The following is a 24,858-nucleotide window of genomic DNA, read 5'->3' as shown; positions in this document are numbered from 1 at the left end:
AAAACTCATTTTATATTTGAATTATCTTCGATTGAAGTTGTGATCAGACCCAAGCTTGAATAATGAAAAGTTCAGTCAAATACTAAGACTAATGCAGTAATTTCAAGCTTGAACTCACAAATAACTCAAATATTAATTTCTTCCAACTTTAAAATGACTATATCAAATTCAACTTCTTTTTTAATCATCTCATTTACTTTCTTACCTTAAATGATCATATTAAATTTAAACGACGTAACAATGGAAACAAATTTTAAATTGTTTTTGAGCTCAAAAACATTAACAAGAGAACTGTTCAAAATGTTTGATCAAAATGTTAACATAATCATCTTTGAAAACCCAATCTAATGACTACAGTGCATACTTTCTTCTAAAACTCAAATCTTTGAAACTTCTGCCGAATAAACAACATGATGTTCACTATGAGAAACTTCAACTACAAGCATACTACAATAAGTTACTACAAAAGAGTAACTACCTCATATGTTACAATCCCACCTATTGAACATCTAAAATGACTACAATTTTATAATTCTATTTAGAATTGCAAATCAAATCCCTAGAGGGAGAGATAAATTACCGGTCATATAATTTCCTCAAGTGAGAACTAGGCATCATCATCTCCATCACCATCTTTATCAGCACCACCACCTGTATCGGCATTCTCCTCACTTTCATCCCCTTCCTCATCCTCATCAGACATGTTATTTATCACATCTGTAATGATATCCTTCACCTCAGCTTTTCTGTGCATCAAATCCAGGTCAAAGTGTGTACCTGAGATTATCAAAATCTTATAATTAGTTAAGAGTCTAAGTATCAATATTGTAACTTAAAGACTTTTAATGACTAAGGGTAAAACATACCTAGTTGCCTAAGGATATCAGATAATGTTGCCTGCATCAGACAAGAAAACTTTAGCACTAATACCCTGAATTTAATCATTACATCTAAGAAATAAACAGATAAAGATAACACTTACAGTGTTGAAGTCCACTTTTTTTAGAATATCTACAACTACTTCATGAATCTCTTCCCTGCTAGGCTCGGGTTTAGGTTTCTTGCTGGTTTTGCTTTTACCTGTCACAACATAAACACAATGGATGTTGAACAAAAAAAATCAATAAACTCAACCACTTCAAATATTCCTTTTTCTTTTAAGAATATCCACGCATAAAAAAACTCCATACACCAGCATAACAGAAACAGTATAGCTAGTGAAATCTACCTTGTGATTTAGCAGAAACCTTTGCTGATGACTTGTTTGTTTGCTTCTTGACTGCAAGCTTCTCTTTGGTGGATCCATCCTTAGAGTTTTCCTTTTCAACCTTAGGCTTCTTTGATGCAGAACCCTTTGATTTAGAGCCAGAAGTCCCACCACCATCACTAGCATCTTGTTTTGAAGTTGATCCAGAAGATTTTTTGCTAGATTTTGCAGGGGTGAGATTTTTTCCAGATTCAAATTTATCCTTGCTTTTTGACTCCGGACTCTCTGTTGCAACCTTTTTTGATGTGCCCTTTTTGCTTGACTTCTTGGGTTCTTCTTCTTCCTCCTCTGATTTAGTCTCCTCATCATCATTCTCTTCTTTTGGCGCAGTGTCAGCATCATCTTCATGAGAATCATCTCTAGTAACAGGGGATTCAACTTTATCATCATCTTCCTCCTCCTCAGCTTTGGATGAACGCTTGCGCTTTTCTACACCTTGGGGTGTTTTTCGTCGCTTCTGTAGAGAGAAATTGAAAACAAAATAACAAGCATCAAGCACTCTAGGCCACCAACAAATGCAGGGGACTAAAAATACGGCAGAGACAAGCAAAAATATAAAATCAGAGAATAGTTATCATTCTCAAGCAGCAATTCCCAGCTAGATTCCTGCAGCACAACCTTATTTGAGATTTAGAAAGAAAATATGTGAATCTACAAGCCTAGCTTTACCTAAACAAAAACATGTATAAACTTTGGTTCCTCAAAGAGAGAATCTAGCAAACTAAAATTACTAAAACCAAATTGATTAAAAAATGAAGGTAACTGGAATAGAGGAAAGTCATCACAATGATGATCAGCTTTCCTAACATACCAATGTTAGACACATCAAGACCTATGAACATAGTCACACAGATACGATGTTTTAACCCTCCATATAAAAGGGGAAAAAAAACAAACATTCTTGTCTAATAAACATACAAGCACAAAAACTCATGCAAGTGCAATCAACATAGCTAACCTTATCAAAGTGAAAAGCTCACCATGAAGTCATGAACCATGACAAAGATGATAATGAACAAATCACAAGATTCAAGAAAACAAAAAGGTTCAGAGAAATTAATAATAACCAAAAACAAAGATAATGCATGTCATGTACCACCACAAACACAAAGAAGCAACAATCCATGTAAGATAATTCATTACTAGGCAAGTGAAACATAATTTATTCTGAATCCAGAAATATTCATTGGTAATATCACTTAAATCTGTAATCAAACCAAATATATTTCTAAACCAACTAAAAAGGACTATAGAAGGACCAATACGGAATGAGAAAAACCACACCAAATATTTTGAGAAACTTGAATGAACAAATAGCATTAAAAATTTTCCACGACTGGACCAAAAAATAACAATGAGGAAATATCTATATTAACAATACAAAGCAAATAAATCTAAAAACAGACAATAGAGACACAGTGGCCAGTGAGCAAGGTTTGACAAAACTGATTAAATGGAGATGCAAGGATGTCTTGAGAACATAAACTTAGATCAGCCGAGACTAATTACTAACCCTTACAAAAAAAACAAATTGACAATTCTAAAACCCTATTCTTATTGGCAAAAAAATTAGCATTAATGAATGATAAGTCAAATTATAACACATTCGACCAACATAGTATAAAGAACCTTAGAAATAAAAACAGAACTTCAGCACCAAAGCATATATCATTTGTTGTTAGGTTAATGAAGGCCAAAAATTAACATCACTCTGATCACAACAATTTTAAACTTGGCACAGACAAGGAGGTAAAAATTATACACAACAAAAGGAAACTTGAACAGAAATAAAATGGAATCGATGAATTAAAAAAAAAAATACAAAATGACACAGCAATACAAGCATTATCCAACTATCATAGATGCATAAAATAGATAACATATACATATCTAAAAATGAAGCAAAATCAAACAAGACAAACCTTGGCTGATGTATCCAATGCCTCCGCAGAACCAATGTTTTTGCTTGGTGTAGCCTTACGCCTTTTACCCTTCTGAAACAAGAAAAAGAATCTCATTTGGCCCAAAACTGACAGTTAATCATATCAAAAACTTCATAACATACAAAAGATTTTGAAAAAAATTTGCACCTGTTCCTTGTCAGCAAGAAGAACGTCTGTTGTAGCATGAGGGGATTCCAAAAATTCCAATAATTTGGCAGTGACTTCCTCCTTCAAAATAGAAATGACTTATACCCAAAGAAGCAAGAAATATTATTGCATAAAAATGGTACATTTTATACATTTCTTTCTTACCTTTCTTACACTGGTCCTCATAAATGGAATATTCAGCAAATCACAGAAATCAACCAATTTTTCTTTAACACATTTGTCAATTTTTTCTCTTACTTTCGCTTTTTGTTTTTCCTGCTGAAAAGATAATACAATGGTCATTAAGAAATCTCCACTTGATGAAAATCAGGTTATACACAGTAAAGCATGGGCAATGTATCTTCAATAAAGCCTACTTCATGGAAATGCAACAAGAGAACCATGCAGGCAGACAACAGGGGAAAGAGAGGGGGGACTTCAGAAGATCAAAAAAAATACCTCATTCTCAACCCAAACATAGCCTGAAAATTGACCAATGTTTCTCTTCAAACTGTGAGGCTGTAAATGGAAAAATACAGTAAGTACATAAAAAACACATCATGGAACAACAAGACAATATAACCCTCAATCACCTTTGCTTTCTTTCCAAAGAGAATTATATGAAGCATCTGCAGATTATCATCAGCTTTTCTCTTTGACAACTTGAAAGCCACTGAAATGAGTTACAGCATCAGAAATAAATAGTGCAGGCCATGCAGTAATAACAAAGTTCAATGACCATGAACAATACTATTTCAAAGAAAAAGTATCACATGAATCTGTCTATCATCCAAGAGAATCTTGAGAGTCAAATATCAGATGAAAACTTCCAATCTAGAAAGTAGTCAAATAGATCTCGTCTACAAATTCCCAACCAATTCAAGTGCCTATAAAATTCCTACCAAGCATGACAATCCAGAACGAACTATTGATATGGACTCATGAGAGCAAGTTTTGATTAGGTTAGGGTTAAGGAGTCTTCACATTTATCTATTTTAACTATAACATTTAAGCTTTTATAGTTTAACTCAGGGACAATACCATTTCAAGTATTTATCATCACACTTATTCGAACTCGACATACCAAACAGTTTAACCTCAAATTTGCATTGGTTCAGATGTCTTTACTCACATCTTTATTGACAGGTTTTATGGAGACTAATTGTTCTGCTTTCTAAAAAGTAAATCTACATGCATAACTAATAACCAACACTCATTATCATTTAAAACACCAACAAATAGAATGAGCTTCAAATATTATTAAGTATTAAATATTACTAATTTGAGTACAAATAGAAAGTACTCAATTTATTACGTAGACTACATTACTTCAAAGGACCCAGAATTGAATATAAATAGAATCACAATCAATCCAATCCCATGAAATTCAAAGAAAACATGCAGTAGAACCTTAGGGGGGGAAAACAAATAAGCAAGAGAACAGACGCATACCATTGGGAATATCTTTAAGCTGAGTACCACGACCCTGAAAAGCAAATCAAAGTTCAAAAAACAATCATAACACAAAGAAAATGAATTGAATGAAACCAGATCCTTAACCCCAGAAAAGAAAGCATACCTTTTCAATTGACAGAGTTTTAGACGAGGAAGACCTTGCAACAGAAGGAGCTGAATACCTTTCTACGACTTTCCTTTCCCTTGTAGGCCTATCACTACTAGGCGTCACTGGCTCTTTCTTCTCAGCCGAATCTCGACCAGATTTCCTAGAACTCCGCTTTCTACTACTACCTTTGACCTTTTCAGTCCCTTCATCTTCACTCTCTTCTTCTTCCTCCTCCCCCCTCACCTCTTCCTCCTCCTCCTCTTCTTCTTCCTCGTTCTCCTTCTCTTCAACTTCCATTTGTTTCTCCAAAACCTCCTTACTTCCCTCTTCGTTTTCTTTATCTTTCACCTCCTCTTCCTCCGGTTTCTTGTCATCTAGGGTTTCCGTCGCCATAGAAATCACCGGTAAAATTAAAAGGAAACTGTACGTTCCCTTGAAAGCCTAGAATTAAAAGAAACCCTAACAGATCGAGAGAAAAAGAGTAACTATGGTGGGTGAATTCAGTGCAGTGAAATGAAAAGGAAAAATAAGTGTGATTGGTGTAGGTGTATTGACTTGGTGTTGTTGGAAATGGCAAATTTGAGGGCGAATTTTGAGACTAAAAGGAAAAAGAATGAAGTACAAACTTTTATTTGGGGGATTTAGGGCGCGCGACGGAGATGAGAAGAAGAGGGAGTAACGAGCGGGTAACCAAAAATTATTTTTTACGAGTGAGCGGGATTTTGATTTCGCCATTTTTTTTTTTTTTTTTTAGCAAAAATCAAAACCTGAAACTTAAAACGTTACCGCATTGAGTTTCATACTTTCATTCATTTGTGAGTCCATAGTCAACATATTTTGTTAGTTAAATATTAATGATAAATTGTTTGTAAGTTTATATTTTGATAGCTCAATTTTAAAAAGTTATAAAATTATTATTAGATTTTTTAAAAGTTTTTATTTAAATTATTATCTGTTTAATTTTCTTTTAAGTCCACTAGTAAAACTGACGATGATTCGATAATAGATATAATGGATAAATACATGTTGATAAGTAGAATAACATACATTAGATCTAAGTTTATCTAATACTCAATGTCGAGATAAAACTAAACTATAAAAGTAAAATGGAATAAGAGCTTTCAATTAGTGCACGTTGTGAGAATAGAAAATGTTAGACAATAGTGATTTTAGTAGCTCAATGACTTAAATGAAAACTTTCAATAGTTCATTTATCATTTTGTAATTTTTTTGAAGTTAAGTAACCTAAACATAAACTTACCTCGTGCTTTTTATCCTTAACTAAAATTCTATCACATGCGTATAGGTGGGAAATTACATACTTATAATACATATATATATTTAAAATAACATATAATAAATAATGAAATTATGGTTTAAAATTAATTAATAATGACATGTAAAATATTACAATATTAAAATAATGAGTAAAACAAAATTTAAACAGTGAATGCATTAAATTAAGAATATTAAATGTACTACAATTATTTATCCTAGTATGGCCATTAATCTTAGTTACAAAATTATCATTACATACAACCGATAGGGTAATAAAGAATACATAATAAAATTAAATTAAATTATGTAAAACAAATCAAATTAAGGGTTTTGTTAACTGATAAAATAAAGGTTTTATTAATGTAAATGGTACATGCTCAAATTGCATGCAATTTTTATTATTTTTAAATAAAAAATTAAAATACCCTCAAATATTATAACTTATTTTAATTATGAAAGATATTTTTAAAATTTCTCTAATTGAATTTATACCCGGTTGACCCATGATACCAACTCAAGCATGGCTTAAAAAGTATATCAGCCTTAAATCTCTTCTTTTCTTTTTTTATCTTTGGGATGGCGTCATTGATCTTAAAACTGATTGTCACCTAGCAATTATATATTGAAAGGCCAAGAACGTAAAGTTTGCAGTTGATATCCATATATAAACTTTAGGCAAGTATCTCGCCCTTGAAACTTTAAGGTTTGATCAACCGGTCCAAACATACGGTTTTAAGTAGAGTATTAATGATTTTTGTGTTTATAAATAAATTAAGGATGAAAATGTAATTTTCTTGATTTTGCATATCAAATATATTATACTAATTAGGAATAATGAAGGCATGTTATCATTGATTAATTTGCAGCTCACTCAATAATTTAGCACGAATAACTTACGAAAAGTTGATTACGTCATTAATTTTGAAACGGTGTGTCACACCCCAAAAATGATGAATCTAAAAAAATGAGCGAGGTTTGCATGTTAACTGTTTTAGTATGCTGTGGTAGCATAATTCGCCAACCTGCTAGCTTGTTACGAATAGTACACTTTTACTATTACCAATTCTTTCAACTAACAAGTTGACTTACAATTTATCTAGGCATGTCCTTATTCTCTACTTGTTTAAAACACCATAACTATATTCTTGTAGTCCATTACTTACTGACCATCTCTTCGTGTTGGAAAATGTGTCCATATTGTAAAAATATATAATTGTTTTCTATTTAATTGAACAATGAATAAATAAATAAAGTTAATTTCACATTTCACTATTATGTATTTTGTATTTTTTGTTTCGTATTTTGCATGAATAGTGAAATTGTGATAAGTAAATATTAGCTTATTAATTATCTAAGTTCAAACTAATGATAAGTGACACCGTAACATTTACATTGCGAGAAAATACAACTTACTTTAGTAGATAATCTAAATGAGTCCGTAATCTCATAAAAGAATCAAAGTGAGCATTAGATTCAAATATTGATATGAAATTAGGCAGATTCCACTTTGCCAACCAAACTATTTTATTACAATACGCCAAAACCTTAGACCCGCCAGGCCTGAAGTGCTACATCCAGGGTTGGATGTCGTAAGGAATACATAATCCCTTCTTGTATGATTGTTGAAACAACTAAAATCACTTGATGCCATTCTCTTGTAAGTGTTCCAAACGTTGAACATCGGCTGACTGAAGTTCAAATCAAAACCATTAATTGAATGTCATATAGGGGTCCAGTATTCTGCGTTACCACCAAACCCAGATTGTTGGACGTTCTGCTTGTAGCAGTTTAATTCTAGAGCAAAATAGAAGAATTGGTAATCCACTGGCAATATGTGTTTGCACCATCGCCTCCAACTCACTCGCGCCTCTAATATCAAAAGTGTCATATCTAATGGTGTCGACCAAAGCACAAAATCGATATTTAAGTGACAATACTCTCATCTGGTTAGATTAGTCGATCTTTCGCCTAATTCTTCCACGTAGATTTGACAATTGTATATTTGGGTTAAAAGCCAACCACGCTGTGTTTTCTGATAAAAAAAACGGCCCCGTTCTCGGTGTCACATGCTCCACCGTCATAATAATCAATAACATTAATTCGTCCACTTATTTTCAATGAAATAACTTGTTTCACATGTCCAAAATAAAAATATTATGCAAAATAATAAGTGTTGCAATTAAACATAAACAACAAAAATCGATCATTACTTGATGCAAATTGCGTAATAGCTTCAAATTATGCCTTATGTGTGAACTTCCTCTTCTTTTTTTTTTTTTGGTTGTAAATGCCTTATGCCACTCAATACTGAAAGTCATGCTTTTATAGAGCTGAGGTGAATGGGAAGTTGAAAGTGCTAGAGTGAAAACACTCCATGTAAGACACATTTTCAGTGCACTGTCATAAAAAAGCGCTGAAAATGTGCTCAGCTGAAAGCGTTTTCAGTTCACTGTTAGAAAAAAAAATTGAAATTATGTTTCGACTAACATGGCATGAAAACGCATCCAGTTGCATGCTCTTTTAGTGCTTTTATCTGATAGTGCATTGAAATTGCATCCTACGTGGAGCGTTTTTCCTTTACCACTTTCAACTCCCCATTTTTTTTCCACTCACCCATCAGATATCTCGGGATTTCCTAGATGTATTTTCTGAAGAAATATGAAAGTTTGAAAATAATGCACTGAAAAATACTCTGAAAGTTTAAAAATAATGCACTGAAAATTCTGATCAACCTTAATCTCCCGTAAAAAAAAAAGTTAATTAATCAAATTGAGTAGTTTGAGTTTCGATTATGAATTGAATCAAAATTTACAATATGAATAATTCGAATATACTATTGGTGTAAATACAATATTTGTAAATATCAAATTAAATAATTATTAACTTTACATCTAAAAAATATAAAAACTAAAGAATATATAAAAACTTAAAAATATAAAAACCCTACACAACCCTAAATCCAAAAATCCACAAAACCTTAAACCTAACCCTACTTAAAAAAACCCAAAAATCTAATCCTAAAAAATGGATCACAAGAAAAATACTTCTAGTTATAAGCGTTTTCTGCAAATCAGCTGAAAACGCTTTCAGCTCAAAGTATTTTTTTATTTCAGTCTAATACCATAAAATTTCAAAAAAATAACTTAATCCAACAAATTTTTAAAAGACCATATTTTTAAGAAATTCAGTGCAAAATGCAACCTTAAATCAAATTGGGGCAATTTTCGGACCATCGGGCTAATTTCACGTCTCTCACCCATTTAAATGGTTAACAATTGAGACCAATAGAAAGTCTCCAACAAGCCCACAGTTTTTTTACCACTGGCCAAAAGTAGGCCTTGTTCTAATATAAACCCTAGTTTGTTCATTGCTTTTGCTTTCTACGTGTTTTCTAGGGTTTTCTTCCGCCGTTCTAAATCACAGAAAGCTTTGAAGAAGAAGCTTTTGGAGGTGCAAAACATGGTAAATCCGACAACCCCATTTCAATTAATCATCTTCTAATTACGTTTATTCAAGTCTAGTGTTTCTCTCAAATTTTCCCCACAGTTTCTCTCATTTTTATGCTTGTTTTTGCTTTAAATACAGTTCACTCTGTGTTTTATTTGTGCTGTTTTTTTTTTTTTGAGATTTTAATGTTGAATAAGATGTAGTTAGAGGATTAGTACCTGAGAAACTTGTTGTAAATAATTGGTTCAGAAGTTAGCTGATATTTCTAAATTTCTAGGAAATGAAAACTGATCTATGATAGCTATTTTTTACAGTGTAGTGAACAGTTATTACGTTGAAAGATTAGCATAATTCTTAGTTTACCTAAAAGGATTAATGTTTTATATTTCTGTATAAATTTTGAAGAAGCTCTTGGACTATGGTCCTTTTGCGGTAAATTGTTGTCCTTTGTATTTTGAATCAATGTACTTGTTTAAAAGGGTTCCCTTTTTTTGCTAAATGCAGGGGCCGAAGAAAGGTGGAAAGGTGGCTGTGCCCGCCAAGAAGAAACAAGTAATCTTCATTCTTCATTACTTTCTTAATTGCTGAACCCCTCAAGTAACTTGATTGTGGTCTCACTATTGGTTTATCATTTTGATTATTGATATTAGGAGAAGGTTGTCAATCCGTTGTTTGAGAAGCGTCCAAAGCAGTTCGGCATTGGAGGGGCTTTACCTCCTAAGAAGGATTTGCATCGATTCGTGAAGTGGCCTAAGGTTGTTCGTATTCAAAGGAAGAAGAGGATCCTCAAGCAGAGGTTGAAGGTTCCACCAGCATTGAACCAGTTCACCAAGACTCTTGACAAGAACCTCGGTCTGCACTAAAATCTTCTCTCGTTTCTAACTTATTCATTAGATTCGCCATATTTGTTTCAAGTGGATTCTCAACTGCTGTTTTCTTTAACCTTTGACTATTTTCTGAATGAAATGTTTAACTTAGCTTAGAAGTTTGTGTGGTACAAGTTCGGGGAAATGGATTTTTATTATAGGTACTTACTTTTAAGAGTAAATTTCACCAAACGTCCCTAACTATGACTCACATTCTTAATTTGTCCCCAAAGTACAAAACATTGCAATTACATCCCCAAACTTTGAAGTTTATAGCAATCAAGTCCTTCCAGTTCTAAAACATTTAATTTCAGCTTTAAGTGATACATCAAATCCTGTGGCATTATTTAAAATTTAAAAAATAAGATAAAATTAAATGTTAAAGTTAACAGAAAATAGAAAGAAAAAAAAGGTAAAATGGCAAAACTTTGGTGCAATTTACTCAATACAAGGTTTATTTTCACTTTGTAACTTTTTTATTTTAAAACTTTTTAAGTTTATTTTTTTCCTTATTTTTAGAATTTTAAATTATGCTATCTAGGATCTGAGGTGTCACTTAATAGTAAAATCAATGGTTTTAGTAGTGGAAGGACTTGGTAGATATAATTTCCGAAGTTAGGGGATGTAATTACAGTGTTTTAATGTTTAGGGACAGACTTAGAATGCGAGTCATAGTTTAGGGATGTTTGGTGCAATTTACTCTATTTTAAATGTATATGTCTCACCTTTCTCTTGGTAACCAGTTCACTTGAAAAACAATTGCAAATCGGAATTTATAATCTATATTGGTTTTCATGTGCCTTGTTATTTTGAAATATAACATACATGGGGTGACGTGGTTTGTTCGCATAAAAACTTGCTTATTCTGTTATGTTTGTTTTCATAACTCTGCCTCTTTCACATTTCTCGCTGTTGATTACTGTTTCTGATTATAATGGTTGCTATTAAATTTTAACCATTAAACATTGGTTATCTCATGTCCTCTTGCAGCAACAAGTCTGTTCAAGTTGCTCCTCAAGTACAGGCCAGAGGACAAAGCGGCCAAGAAGGAACGTCTCTTGAAAAAGGCCCAGGCCGAGGCTGAAGGAAAAGCCCCCGAGTCTAAGAAACCAATTGTTGTGAAATACGGTCTTAACCATGTTACTTACCTTATCGAGCAGGTTGCCCTTGAATTTCTTCATTTTCACTGAATGCTTTATTTCTATTGTGAATCACTTAAGAATAATAGTTCCTTTATAATTCTTTTGCAGAACAAGGCTCAATTGGTTGTTATTGCTCATGATGTGGATCCCATAGAGTTGGTAGTGTGGCTTCCGGCTTTGTGCAGGAAAATGGAGGTCCCATATTGCATTGTTAAGGGAAAATCACGTTTGGGATCGGTAAATTTCTTTCATGTGTCCGTGTTTTCTTTGCCAAATTATGACGTTAAAGAGCAGACTACTTATCTGTGTTAGTGTACTACTGCAGATTGTCCACAAGAAAACTGCTTCCGTCTTGTGTTTGACCACGGTTAAGAACGAGGATAAGCTGGAATTCAGCAAAGTACTCGAGGCAATCAAGGTAGGAATACGCATACAATATAGTATGTAACTAACATATGTTCAAATCACACATCGTAGTATTCACTCATGATGCACGTTGCAGGCAAACTTCAATGACAAGTACGACGAGTACAGGAAGAAGTGGGGTGGCGGCATCATGGGCTCCAAGTCACAAGCCCGAACCAAAGCGAAGGAGAAGCTTCTTGCAAAGGAAGCTGCACAGAGGATGACATAGAGGAATTAATAGACCTTTTGTCGCAGTTCGTGTTTTTGATTAAATAGTCTTTTGTAGTAAGGTACGATCGATTTTCGACTCGGGTTTACTCTCTTTTCCGGAGGAACATTCATATACTTTTGTGGTTGAACTTTCTAAATGCCTAGTTTGTTGTTTGTGCTGAAGTTTTGTGATTTTCTAATGAATTGTCAATCAAATGTTTTTATTTTTACATGTTGGCCAATTCATCATTAGTTTTGTGATTTACTTACAATTTTTTTTCAAATCCAACCATATAGATAGGTGGATAATATAAATTCATTAAAGTTCACCCCCAAAAATGGAAGTATATATTATTTTTATTTTACTTTTAGTAATTTTATATTTTATTTCACTAAATTTATAAACATTGGTAGCTGAAATATTTATTAACATTAATATTTTAACATATATGTTATCTATATGTGATGAAAAGTTACATGATACATTAAATTATAAAATAGAAGTAATATGGTATAATATTTAATACGGGTTGGGATAAGACTGGGTTTTGAATGGACTCTCGTTTGGGTTAAAATATTTGGTTCCACGGTTGGGTGAAATTATTGAAATAAAACATTATTACTAAGGAATTAAAACATTTGTTAATGAAATTAATTAGTGAATATTTTTAGATTTATTTTGAACTTTGGAGATAAAAGTGAAAATAGTAGAATGGAAGTTATTGATATATTGACATTCTTATTAGGTTTGAGAGAATGTTATAGAGAGTAATTTTTGACCAAATATGGCAATATATGTTGTTTCATATATTTCATTCTCAATTTGTTGAGCAAAAGTTATTTATCTAAAGTTTTTTTTTTTTGAGGTTTTAACTGAAGAAGGTGTTGCAAACTTCTATTTACTAACTACTTACAACCAGCTAAAAAAGCTGAAAATATTATTTATCAAATACTATCTTTATATTCTTGTTTAAATATATTTATTATTTGCATTTAATTAACTTATTTAAATTTGTATCCGAATCAAATAAATTATTCGTTCAACATTCTAAATTTGTTGAATATTTGAATTTATTAAGTGAGTTTTTTAAATTAATGACCTAAAAAGTAAAGTAAGATACAAGGATGGATATTCAAATTTATTTAGGAATATAAAATAGATTTGTTTATAAATATAAAGCGAATATTGAGTAATTATTTTATATATTGTTAAGAAGTGTACAAATCGATTTAAGATGTTATCAAGTGTTGTAATATGAATTAAAAAAAAAAAAAAACCTAGGCAGATAAAAGAAAATGACACATAAGAGCTTAAATTACACCACCCACTTATGAAGGTTTTTAATTTTAATTTTATTCCATTAACTAGAGACATCAGCAATGATTCAATGCAGCAATAAAATGTCATGTACCTCACTTCTCAACTCAACTTTCTCTAATCCCAGCTTTCACTGTCGAAATCAAAATCCAAACATGAAGTATGTTTTGTTATAATATTAAGTCTTAACATTTATTTGTGCGCACCCTAACATGAACGTTTTGCTATAATATCATGTTTACAGACTTGGCCTCTAACGTTGATACTAAAAAGAAGCTGTTCTTTCGTCATCGACGAATGATCCTCAAAATCCAACCTAATTTCCAACAATATATGGTTCTAAAAAGATGTATTTTATATTTCCTTGGTTGATAATGATAACATATAGCAGATGAACTTGCAGTGAAAAATACTCTGCTTATCTTTAAATTTTGAAGCTATGAATACTTTCCCATGATGGATATTTGAGTTCTTTTGTCAAGTAGGGAAATCAAGGGTGGAATCAATGATTCAAAGGGAGAGCAAAGCTAGAGTCAATCGCAATGGTCAAGTTCATGAACTCAAGGATAGAATGAGTTAGTAGAGGGGAGCCTAGACTTAGTTGCAATGGTGAAGGGTGAGATCAGAGAAATTTGAGCTGAGAGACATTTTATTATTGCATGGGGTCATTGCTGATATGATAAGAAGGACTTATCTAATAAATTGAATACTTGCAAATATTTGAATTCGCATCATCATCTAAGTTTAAATCCTCCAAAGTTTCATTGCAACAATTATGTAAAATTAATTTACATACAAAACCAAACCTATACATGTATATGGGAAACACACAAGCAATAAGCTATAATTCCCCTCCAAAAACCAGTAGGGAACAAAGACAGATTAATATTATAATAATTTAAGAACAAGATTTGATGAGTTTATTGAAGTTATGGAAATTTCTTCCTTTAAACAAGTTCCCAAACGAGAAACTTGTCCTTGTCTCGTGTTTTTCTTTGGGAAGTTTCGTAGATAATAAAAGGGAGGAATTATTCCCTTCAACCTTCACACCACAACCTTCTTCTTCTCCTAATCCTCCTATTTCTTTTTGGACCATTTCCATGGTTTTGGGATCAACCACCCCATTTCCCATCACATCACTTACTATGAACCTGTCGTTTGCTTTTCCACCATTCCTCCTTATTTCTGCTCTTTTAATGCTTAATCCATTTTCACGAATTATTCTTGTGATTTCTGATAGTACCCCAAACCGGTCCTCTGTTATCACTTCCAATTCCACACCCTGTATGCACAATAAACCCAACTTGAGTATAGTACAAGGACTCAAACTGTAATTTGACCAAGGTTTTTTTTTTCTTTTTTTCTTTTTATAATTATGAAGAGCTTTAAAACAAGATTTTGAACTGTGGATTACTAAGCTACATTGCGGAAATTTTATTTGGGAGTTAATTAAAAATTTTGTGTTAAAATGCTTAAATTACATGATTTGGGGAGCTGAAAATGTAAATATTTCATTTATTCAAGTGTTAAAAACTTAATTTGAATTATTTAAGTTGAGAAGGGGCTAAATAGAAAGTTTTTCTCATTTAACCAAAGGGGGGCAAAGTCACTATCCACTCTTTTAACTTCACCACTATACACTCTTCAGGAGATAAGTTTAAACCTTGTAGAGTGTGTTGTTGGGAAGAACGACAGATTAAAAAAAAATAAAATTAAAGTATGCTATTAGTTCTTGTACTTAAAAATTAAAAATCAAGTGTTACTTTTTTCTTTTCTTTTTTTTTTTTAAATTAAAAATTTCAACTCGGTCATTAAAATTGTAAGTATTTTTTGTCAAAAATTGTCAAATTAAAATTTTGATTAGGTTGTCCTCAATTCTCATATGACTTGACATATGATTGATAGGAAATAAATATGATAAATTAATAAATCGGACTAGGATTTTTAGGTTAAAAAAGTAGAATAATAGAAGGACTAAATCTCAAATTCTATACAATTATAGCAACTAACAACAATTTTTCTTTTTATAAAAATAAAAAATAAAAAATTTTGAAGGTAACCAACCAACCTGTGTGGTTCTCCTTTCAATGGCAGCTTCAAGACATTCCATAACTCTTTGTTGTTCAGCTTCTGAACTTATAGGGAACCCATCAACATGTCTGATATAATATTCCTACAAAAAGAAAGAAGTGATTTTACAATAAATACCCACTTTAAATTTCATTAAAAAAACATTTGAAATTCCTTGTAATAATTTACAAACCTGATAAGCTTCCAGTCTCCCTGTAATGACAGTTCCATGGAACACAACATATTCCATATCCGTTAAACAACAAACAGTATCAAACAATAGCTTTGGTCGATCCAAGCATCTTATGGTCACAACTGTATAATCCCTATCACTGCAATCCAACACAGTTACATGTGGTTCCATAGAACATTTGTCATTATGTCTCTCAAAATCTCTATCTGCTAACAACATTTGATGCAATCTTCGACCTGTATGAGTTTCTCTTGATGTTGAAACAAACATTCTTGCACTTGGTGTCTTAAAATCACTGTCCCCTTTCATTACATTGAAGAGTAGTTCCTTGATTGTTGAAAGCCGGTCCGGGTCTTCGATCGTGTGACCTGTTGACCGGTCGGTGATATGGATAACGGTGGCGGCTCGAGCGTTGTGTGTCCATATCTCGGCGTTTATTACATTGCATCCCATATCAGCTAAAACCGCGGATAATTCGGAGAGAAGACCCGGCCTATCATTGCCGGTTAGTTCTATTGTAGTACTGGTATGGTCTTTGGAAGGGATTAAATTAGCTGAGCTCTTCATTGAATTTAAGATATATACTTTGGTTTCAAGTGTCTGTAGAATTTAACAAATGAAAATTGTTTAAAAGGTATCGTAATGATATTAATATCATACATGGAATCCCACCAATTTACGCTTACTTTTTGTATATAACCACGTGTCTCTTCATCTGTAATTTTCTTCCCTCGATTATCTGTCACATAAAACACTGAAAAAACCAAACAAGTTTGATATAATTACAGCACTGTTGTGGGGGAGGTCGGGCTTGCTCTGAAAAAAGTTTGCCAAGTGTGTTCATAGGGAGCTGATGGATCCCTCAAAAGAGATAATACTGGGCGTGGAGTGTTTATGCTCTATTTTATCCTCGGGTTTGGTCTCATGACTCCAAAAAGAGCCTTGAAAGATTCACGGAATGAGAGGGCCTCTATCCACCAGGAAAATATGAGTATTTGCACTTGGTCGGATTTGAACACATTTTACCCACAAATGCTATATTAGCTCACATTTCTTTGGTTGGTGGAGGTGTTTTCACTTCGTGAACCCCTCAAAGCTTTTTGTAGAGTTGGAAGATAAAATCCGGAAGTAAAACCAAGCATAGACATCCTATTCTTGGGTACAATACCAACCATTGTCGGGAGGCCTTTTTAAGAGTCTATAAACAACATTTCGCAAACTTGCTTAGAGCCTATAAATACAAAAATTATGAAACATACCATCCATGAACCATCCAGCATCAGAAGAGATATAAGCTTTGGTTACATTAAGGTTAAGGTCTGAAAGAACTTGGACTATTTCAAGGAGAATCTCATGCTTGTTCACACTATCAACCTAAAAAAAATAACACAAAATTACCAAAGCTTATTAGTACAACCTTATGCCATCTATAGCATGATTATTGATACTGGTTCAACCTTAATTCAATTAGCACCATTATTATTGTAACAATTACATGAGTCTGAACATGCTTAAACACAGTCTTATGTGAAAAAAAAAAATGATACCTGTATAAAGGTAGCATGTCCACAAGCACCATTGTCAACAATAACTCTACAAAAGAAATGGAATTCAGCCCATTAAAAGCAACACAAAAAACAACATAAAATCTAAAACAAAAAGAAAAGGAAAATGGATTAAATTGAACTGAATTGAATTGAAACTTCAAAAGAAAACAGAGAAAATACCTTGGAGGGTTGATTCTCCTATTAAGCTTTGCAAATTCATCATCCATTCTTTTTTGTTTCTCAAAATATTCAAACGAAAGAGGAAAAAGAAAAATAAAATAAGAAAAATAAAGAAGAAGATAGAAATTAGAATGGGCAATGGAGGAGATAACAGAGAGTGAAGCCTGCAGGGGCGTTTTATAAAACCTAAAGGAAAAAACAGAGAGAAGGCTAAAAGGGTACAACGGGAGCTTGGTATCCACGTGTCGGTTATTGATTGGTTAATGTAAACAGTTAAAAGACGTTACTTGCGATGCAACTGAATAAAAAGAAGGTTTATTCTTTGGGTGAAATCATCATCACACCCCACCTTTATCGAATTAAAGAGTCCGTACCGTACGCGGGAAGGGTTTAATCCACGTGACAATGTGAGAATTACGTTGCTTCATTCATCTTAATGTCACGTGCCATGTCTGCCGGAGCTGGACGTGGTTCCCAGCGGCAATATAGTAACCGGAAAGTATGAAGAAAGGTTTGGAGTTTGAACTGAAAGAAAAGCATTAGAGATGCTAACATCTTTCTTAATATAGAGTATTAAATTCCAAACTTCAACTTCACATTCTTTTTATTGTTAAATCAAGATCCCATTCTATTTTTATTTTTAATATCATTTTCTTTAAAACTTTTCCAGGGTTTATTTATATACAAAGTAGAGCATATTAATAGTGAGATTGATTTATTCCATCCAATATTTTTATTTTTGAATTCGTCATCATAATTTTGAACAGTTATTTTCGGATTTATTTTGAAAGAGTGAATTTTGCTTTATACCTTTTCGATATTATTTAGTAAATTTCTGAAAACAATTTCTCAAGCAAAGAAAAATAATTAATAACTTTTCATAATTTTTTATATAAAATAAAACATATTTAAATAAAAATAGCATTTGGTTCTATTCTTGTAAATATAGTTAAGAGGAAAAATTATTATTCCATAAATTATCCAAATAACCTTATTTGGGTAGGCTTTCGATTTCTTAAATTTTCTTGTTTCGCTCTTTAGCATGACTCTGAATCAAAAGTTAAATAAGTTGAATTTTCGAATTTTTTCAAATTTTTAATTAATTTTAAAATATAAATTGTTGTTAATAATAAATTTATAATTAAAAACCAAGGATGAAAATAAATCAAGACATAATAAAAATATATTATTGCTAAAAGAATCCGTAAATAAAAATAATAATAACAACACAACTTATGAGTTTTTACCAATTTTTAATTTTATTTTCGGAGATTAATTATAAAAAGGAACCCCAATCCTAAAAACTGGATCAGGCAGTTAAAAGCTGAAAAATGTAGAAGATAAAGCATGAAAGCAACTACAGTGATTAGGAGACTATAAACGTGGCCATATCTAAACAGCAAAAGGCTTACTTTTTAACATTGTTGGGAGTCGATTGCTGTTTGGTAGGACTACTTTGTAAGAAAAACAAACAAACAAGAAATATCTTCTCAATCTCAGTTTTCTTTTGGCATTTTCCAGGGGAAAATGTGTGGAACTTTCCTGAGAAATTTCGTTTTTTGTAAGATGTTTACGTGGATCTTATCTACATGACAGATAACTGTATCAAGGACGTTAAAGTTTCTTTAATCTCTTTTCTTTGCGCTTTTTTTTTTTTAAAGCATGGTTGAGAAAGAGAAATCATGTTGGTCTACTCAACTATTTGATTTCTTATATAATTATATTAAAATCAGTAAAAAGATGAAAACCGAGAACAAGAAAAATTTGTTGATGATCATTAGAATCGGATTTATTTTATTTTATTTTGGATTTTTTAAATAAAAAATAAATATTCTTTAATTGATTGGTTTGAGATTTAACCATGTTGAGAGGATTGATTTTTTCGAGAAAAACCTTCGAAGTAGTGTATGTTAGGAAGCTAGTCGAACTCCTTACTATGGTAGGTATTGTCTTTGAGTTATGTTAGAGTTTTGTTTCTCACCTCCATTAAGAGCCATGTATGGTTCACAAATGAGAAGTGTCTCGAGGCAACAAGTTGTTCGTGAGCATACGAATGTCGGGTTATCTTCACATCTTTGGTTTTATCGCTTGTTGGGGTAAGATTGGACCATCTCTTCTTCTTGGATAGGAGGTTTGTTGTTGAGGGTCCCTTCCAACCCTTAACTCTTCAAAGATTTCCTTATTTCTTAGGTTGAGCTCTTGTTGGTGTTCTTGTTGCTTTTGATACGACCTTTGCTATGTAGAGAGTTGTTCTTCTAATACTTTTATTTTTTCCCTGCATTTATATAAATTGTTATAAGTCTAGATGGGGGATTTGAGAGGTTTGCTCATCTTGAGAGGCGTTGGTGTTGTCTTGATAATATTGCGAATAATAATAAGGTGGGGTTTTGGTAGTATTGGGGGTAGTTTTCCTAGTAAGAACATGTTGAGGGTTACATGGACGCTGGGGATCTTGGGGAAGATTTAGTTAGGATTGTTGGTACTGTCCGGCGTTGGTTTGAGGTAGATTTTGAGTTACTTGTGGTTGAGTTTATATTTTTTTTCTAGTAATCTTGGGTTCTTGCTTCTACGTTATCAGGAATGCCAATGGACTTGCAAGTATGTGGCTTATATTTGGTGATTCGAGTCCCCCTACATGTAAATGATCTATATAATTAATGTTATGCACTATACTTATACCTCTCCTTTAAGCCTTGCAACTCACACCTCTGCCAATTGGGGCGTTCCCCCTTCATAAACCCCTATAGGGTTCTTGGTGGAGAAGGGAGACAAAATATTGACACGAGGACAATATCTTACATTGTTGAGGAGTTCGGTAAGTTGGCCACGGGACAACACATCAAAGACTTATCTCAAAAAAACTGACCTCTTCAACAATAAAAATTAGCTCAAATGGTGCCATATTGCCTAAGTGGTGACCCATATGCCATAGGTGAGGGGTTCAAACCCCACCAAGAGCAAAGATGCTCATGTCCCCTTCATGAGTGGTTGTGTGCCCACATACAACCTGTTGCCTCAAGGTGTTCCCCCATCGTGAATTGTACATGGCTCTAAGTGAAAATGGGAGCAAACTTTAATATGACTCAAGGATGATACCTATCATTGTGGGGCCAATTCCCAACAAACAACACATCAAAATTTTCCTATTATTCTTATTCTTAGATTAAAAAAAAACTTTTTATGTTTTGATTTTTAAAATATATTTTTAAAATTTAATATATTTCTTATTTATTTTATGATTTTTAATGTCTACTTATAAGATGATTGATTTTAGTTGTTTTTAAGAAATATTGAAATCTCAATTTGTCAATTTAGTTGAATGGAAAATTGGAGGTCCGAAGTGATTCTTTTTCAACGATGATGTCTTTAAATTTCCAAGAAAGAAATATGTAAGGTAAATGTGTTTATAAGTCGGATTGAGTTGAATTATTGCATAGTATTAACATAATCTATATTTGTCCAAACTCAGTTTGACCCAAAATATAGGTTTTAGATTTTGCCTAATTTTATTCATATTTATAAATTAGTAACTCAAATCTATTTTAAATCTACTCATACTTCTTTTAAAAATATTTAACTAATTAATATATATTTTATTAAAATTTTAAACATACACGAATTAATATATATATTATTATAGACTTAAGTTTTATTCGATATAATCATGGGCTGGAATGGTATTGAAGCATCGCAAAAAAGTCCAATTGCGACCTAGCATGCGGACATTTTTGCCTCGTTAGTAAATTCTATGTTAAAACCCACTAATTTTCTTGACTTCACCAACTCTACCGCTTAAAACATTAACATCTACTACCTTTTCTTTGCTTAAACTTAATAATATAATAACCACAATAACATGTTTTGTATTTGGTAAAGTTATTAGATTATATTTTATCTCTTCTACTAAAAATATGTGTAAATTGATCAATATACATTAGATAAAAAGTGACCTAATCTTTTCTGTTAAAATTCTATCAATTTCTATTATTAAAATTAACATGGCTAATAAAATAATCAAACAATAATATAGGGCATGCTATATGTATCTTATGCTACATACAGAGACTAATTTTTAATAGAAGAAATGGATGAAATTTTAATCAGAAAAACTAATTTACTTTTTGGTCTAACATAAAATGACTAATTTACTTATTTTTTGAGTAAAAAAAGATAAATACAATCTAAATTCTAATTAAAGGCATATGTGGTGCCCTAAGAAGAGGGTAAAAGCACAGTGTAGTGGACGAGGTAATGAACATTCATGCATGCCACCAATTTGGGCAGCAACATATTGAAGCTTTTTTTGTCTTTATTACAGGACAAAGCCTACAAAGCTAGCTTACCAACCATTTCACCGACCACAAATCATCACAATTTGATACCCAAGAATCAATGAATTCACCATCCATCCCCACTTGTCTATCACTCATGACTTGCCAAAACACAGTAGCTAAGCTTTTGTCTTCAATCTCTGGTCTGGTCTGGTCTGGTCTGATCATAAAAATCGCCATTAGGAGACCACCCATTTTTGTGGCTAATCCAGACACCCTTTTAGGAGGTGAAGTTGAAATGGTTGGTTTTAAGATAGTGAGTGCACAATCTATGGAGACACCATTATTTGTTGCGTTTAGCATTAGCATGAATCATGACTGGCTGCTTTTTAGATTGAAATATGTATGGGGCTGATTATTATCGACTGTCACATTTTTTCAGACAACATTGAAAGAAATAGGTGGCAAGGTTTCGGAATCTTTATATTTTATTGCAATACACATTGGCTAGATTTGGGCCGAACTTTTATATATATATATATATATATATATATATGGTATTAACATTACACATGTTTCTTTCGATATTTTTCCAATCAAAAATATAAACTTTGTACTCAAACTCATCATATTTATAAATAATTAATTTAAATTTTGTTCCATATGAAAATATGGGTTTATTTGTCCAAATTTTGGTGCATCTTATTTTTTTGAATTTTTTATTAAAATATTAAATATAAACCACTTAATATTTAAATTATATTATTATTATATATATATATAGTTTTCACATGTTATAAATTATTTAATATGTAAAAATAAATAAAATAGTGTATTATAAATTTGAAAATGAATTAGGTCAAATTTGAACTCTAGATGTTGGAGCTGAAACTCAACTCATATTTAAGCGAATTTAAATTTTTTAAATCAATTTTTGATTTTAATATTTTTTTCAAATCTCCTAAATATTGTGTACGAATTAAGGTTTCGACACCTAACTCAAGGACAAATATATATGTTTTTAACTCTTTTCAAGCAAAAAATGAAACAGTCCACTGTTCTTACCCCATATATGAGTCCAAGACAAGTGATTTATGGAAAACAAGGAGTCCAAAAATCATACATCAACATTTAACTAACTATACCATATATCAAGCACATAAATTACATCAATATAAACACTAGGCCTGTTAACCGAAATGGTGTTAATTTATTCTTAAATTTTAGGTTCAATTCACATGTTTACTAATAGTGTAACTTGTGTGAATGTGTGACTTACGAGCTAAAAAAAAAACAATATAAACATAATATAAACATTTTATTTATATCTATTCCTTTTTTTTTTATTTATTATAAGATACATATCCAATCGGCAAATTTAAGTAGCATTAAGCAAGTTATATCAACCTAAGCAGATGCAGAATTTCCCTTGAGGGCCTGAAGCACAAGTTGCACTAAGAAATTTCTCATGCAAAGCCTTTTTACATTCAGCAATACATTGAGGGAGAGTGCATGGATTGAGCTGGATCCCGAATGCACCTTCCACAAGACTCGGACTCAAAACTAGCACCCCCATTGCCATTGCAATGACAATCAACACTAACTCGAACTTCACTCCTTTAGCCTCCATTGGAAATATCTTCAAAGTTAGAACAAACACCCTTTGTCGCTCCTTACAACAAAAAACAGCAGGTCTCATTACATATTTATAGAGAGAAAAGAGAATATGTTGGTCTAATTATGTTTTAGTCCCTCTATTATACTAAACTTTACAATTTAATCCCTCTACTCTAGTTTGACGTGATTTGATTCTAGTGCTATTAATATATCCAAATTCAATTAGCCATGTTCAACCAATAACAAATTTACATATCAGCTAAATGGTTATATCATCACCTTAACAACAACTACAACTAAATGTGTTATCAATTTGGATCTACTAATAATATTATCAAAGTAAAAAGAGCAAATTATATCAAGTTTAACATAGTAAAAAAACTAAAACTATAATTAAAATAGAATTAAGTATAAGAGTTCCTTAATGATCCCCCAAATAATAATGGAGGGTCCATGTGATAAACCAATAAAGTTGAAGAAAAGAGCACAAGATTAGAGATGAAAGGTATATGAATATATATTAATGGAGATTCTCCATCTATGAGCCAACCCCATTATGGTTTATAATAGTATTGTGTGCTTTAACTTTTGGATCCACCAAAAAACACCAACGGGGGCATCATTTGGCCACTTTCCCCCCCCCCATGGATTAGTGAAGTGTTAACCAATGAAGGCTCAACGTTTGGATTATAAATGCTAATCGGTGCTATGTTATCCCCACGTGTTGGCATTGTATTTCCAAATCCATCTGCCAATCTTAGATAAGCACAAAGGCCATAACAAGCCAACCCACTTCCCACAATTCCATATGCATATGCTTTACTACAATTACTTAACTAGGAAAGATATGGATCTTCTTGTTGTTGTTGGGTTTATTCTGATGCTATTGGTCCTGCCAGACAGCCACTCTTTTGGGTTTTATTTTATTTTATTTATTTTTATTTATGATTTATATTTAAAGTTTGTAGGTATCTTTTCTAATAATATCGTCTTTAAAATTTTAATTTGAGTTTATTTTTGAGAGTATAATTATTTTATCATTGCACCCAATACTTATTAGTAATAATCTGTTGCAAGAAATTAACCTAAAAACTATAGGTAGTATTGATATTGAGCAAGAATTGTGCACAGAGCACTGATATTAGGAACAATATTTAAAATTACAAAGAGATGTTAAAATCTAATAAAATGAAAATGTTTAAGAATTAATATGAAAATAATGAGTAAAAGATGTATTATTATTAAGGGTGTGGATGAGGGCAACATGGTTTAAACACATATCAAATAGGTGTTTGACAAAAGATTTAATATATATTTCATATCACCTATATATATTTATATCTTACAGTGTATACATATATAAGATACCACAACATCAACTTTTGGATTTCCC

At 32.0% G+C, this 24,858-nt stretch overlaps 3 protein-coding genes across 4 annotated transcripts; 1 reads left to right on the top strand and 2 right to left on the bottom strand.

Moving 5' to 3' along the window:
- Positions 1-251: 251 nt before the first annotated feature.
- Positions 252-5,689, bottom strand: LOC108456868 (DEK domain-containing chromatin-associated protein 1). Of its 2 annotated transcripts, none has more exons than XM_053030817.1 (11): positions 4,937-5,689; positions 4,810-4,843; positions 3,951-4,030; positions 3,817-3,876; positions 3,523-3,636; positions 3,358-3,438; positions 3,190-3,261; positions 1,229-1,724; positions 983-1,080; positions 867-897; positions 252-777 (listed from the first exon to the last, which is right to left on the bottom strand). In XM_053030817.1, exons 1-11 carry the CDS (start codon positions 5,312-5,314, stop codon positions 608-610), a joined length of 1,614 nt encoding a protein of 537 aa, XP_052886777.1. In that variant the 5' UTR covers positions 5,315-5,689; the 3' UTR covers positions 252-607. The 2 variants fall into 2 exon arrangements, with proteins under 2 accessions (XP_052886777.1, XP_052886778.1); XM_053030818.1 differs by having other exon boundaries at positions 3,523-3,633.
- A 3,792-nt stretch (positions 5,690-9,481) lies between these two features.
- LOC108453101 (60S ribosomal protein L7a-2-like) lies at positions 9,482-12,499 on the top strand. The gene is made up of 7 exons (XM_017751418.2): positions 9,482-9,661; positions 10,151-10,198; positions 10,297-10,498; positions 11,503-11,672; positions 11,763-11,891; positions 11,980-12,072; positions 12,157-12,499. The coding sequence occupies exons 1-7, from the start codon at positions 9,659-9,661 to the stop codon at positions 12,286-12,288; spliced, it is 777 nt and encodes a 258-aa protein (XP_017606907.1). The 5' UTR covers positions 9,482-9,658; the 3' UTR covers positions 12,289-12,499.
- A 1,827-nt stretch (positions 12,500-14,326) lies between these two features.
- On the bottom strand, positions 14,327-18,144 carry LOC108469535 (ACT domain-containing protein ACR6-like). The gene is made up of 7 exons (XM_017770409.2): positions 17,578-18,144; positions 17,398-17,443; positions 17,110-17,224; positions 16,537-16,604; positions 15,851-16,450; positions 15,656-15,760; positions 14,327-14,869 (listed from the first exon to the last, which is right to left on the bottom strand). The coding sequence occupies exons 1-7, from the start codon at positions 17,622-17,624 to the stop codon at positions 14,486-14,488; spliced, it is 1,365 nt and encodes a 454-aa protein (XP_017625898.1). The 5' UTR covers positions 17,625-18,144; the 3' UTR covers positions 14,327-14,485.
- Positions 18,145-24,858: the final 6,714 nt, after the last annotated feature.

Source organism: Gossypium arboreum, chromosome 7 (genome assembly GCF_025698485.1).
Source record: "Gossypium arboreum isolate Shixiya-1 chromosome 7, ASM2569848v2, whole genome shotgun sequence".
In the NCBI taxonomy this organism is placed as follows: Eukaryota; Viridiplantae; Streptophyta; class Magnoliopsida; order Malvales; family Malvaceae; genus Gossypium; species Gossypium arboreum.
The sequence above is the reverse complement of the archived record's forward strand: the minus strand, read 5'-3'. Positions and strand labels throughout refer to the sequence as shown.

Excerpts from the sequence above, each read along its gene's own strand:
- LOC108453101 (XM_017751418.2), top strand. Across the intron at positions 10,199-10,296 it reads TGCCCGCCAAGAAGAAACAA|GAGAAGGTTGTCAATCCGTT; the intron begins GTAATCTTCATT and ends TATTGATATTAG. Across the intron at positions 10,499-11,502 it reads GACTCTTGACAAGAACCTCG|CAACAAGTCTGTTCAAGTTG; the intron begins GTCTGCACTAAA and ends GTCCTCTTGCAG.
- LOC108456868 (XM_053030817.1), bottom strand. The coding sequence starts at position 5,314 with ATGGCGACGGAAACCCTAGATGACAAGAAACCGGAGGAAGAGGAGGTG. Across the intron at positions 4,031-4,809 it reads GCTTAAAGATATTCCCAATG|TGGCTTTCAAGTTGTCAAAG; the intron begins GTATGCGTCTGT and ends AACTCATTTCAG. Across the intron at positions 778-866 it reads TGATATCCTTAGGCAACTAG|GTACACACTTTGACCTGGAT; the intron begins GTATGTTTTACC and ends TGATAATCTCAG.
- LOC108469535 (XM_017770409.2), bottom strand. The coding sequence starts at position 17,624 with ATGGATGATGAATTTGCAAAGCTTAATAGGAGAATCAACCCTCCAAG. Across the intron at positions 17,225-17,397 it reads GACATGCTACCTTTATACAG|GTTGATAGTGTGAACAAGCA; the intron begins GTATCATTTTTT and ends TATTTTTTTTAG. Across the intron at positions 15,761-15,850 it reads GGAGACTGGAAGCTTATCAG|GAATATTATATCAGACATGT; the intron begins GTTTGTAAATTA and ends TTCTTTTTGTAG.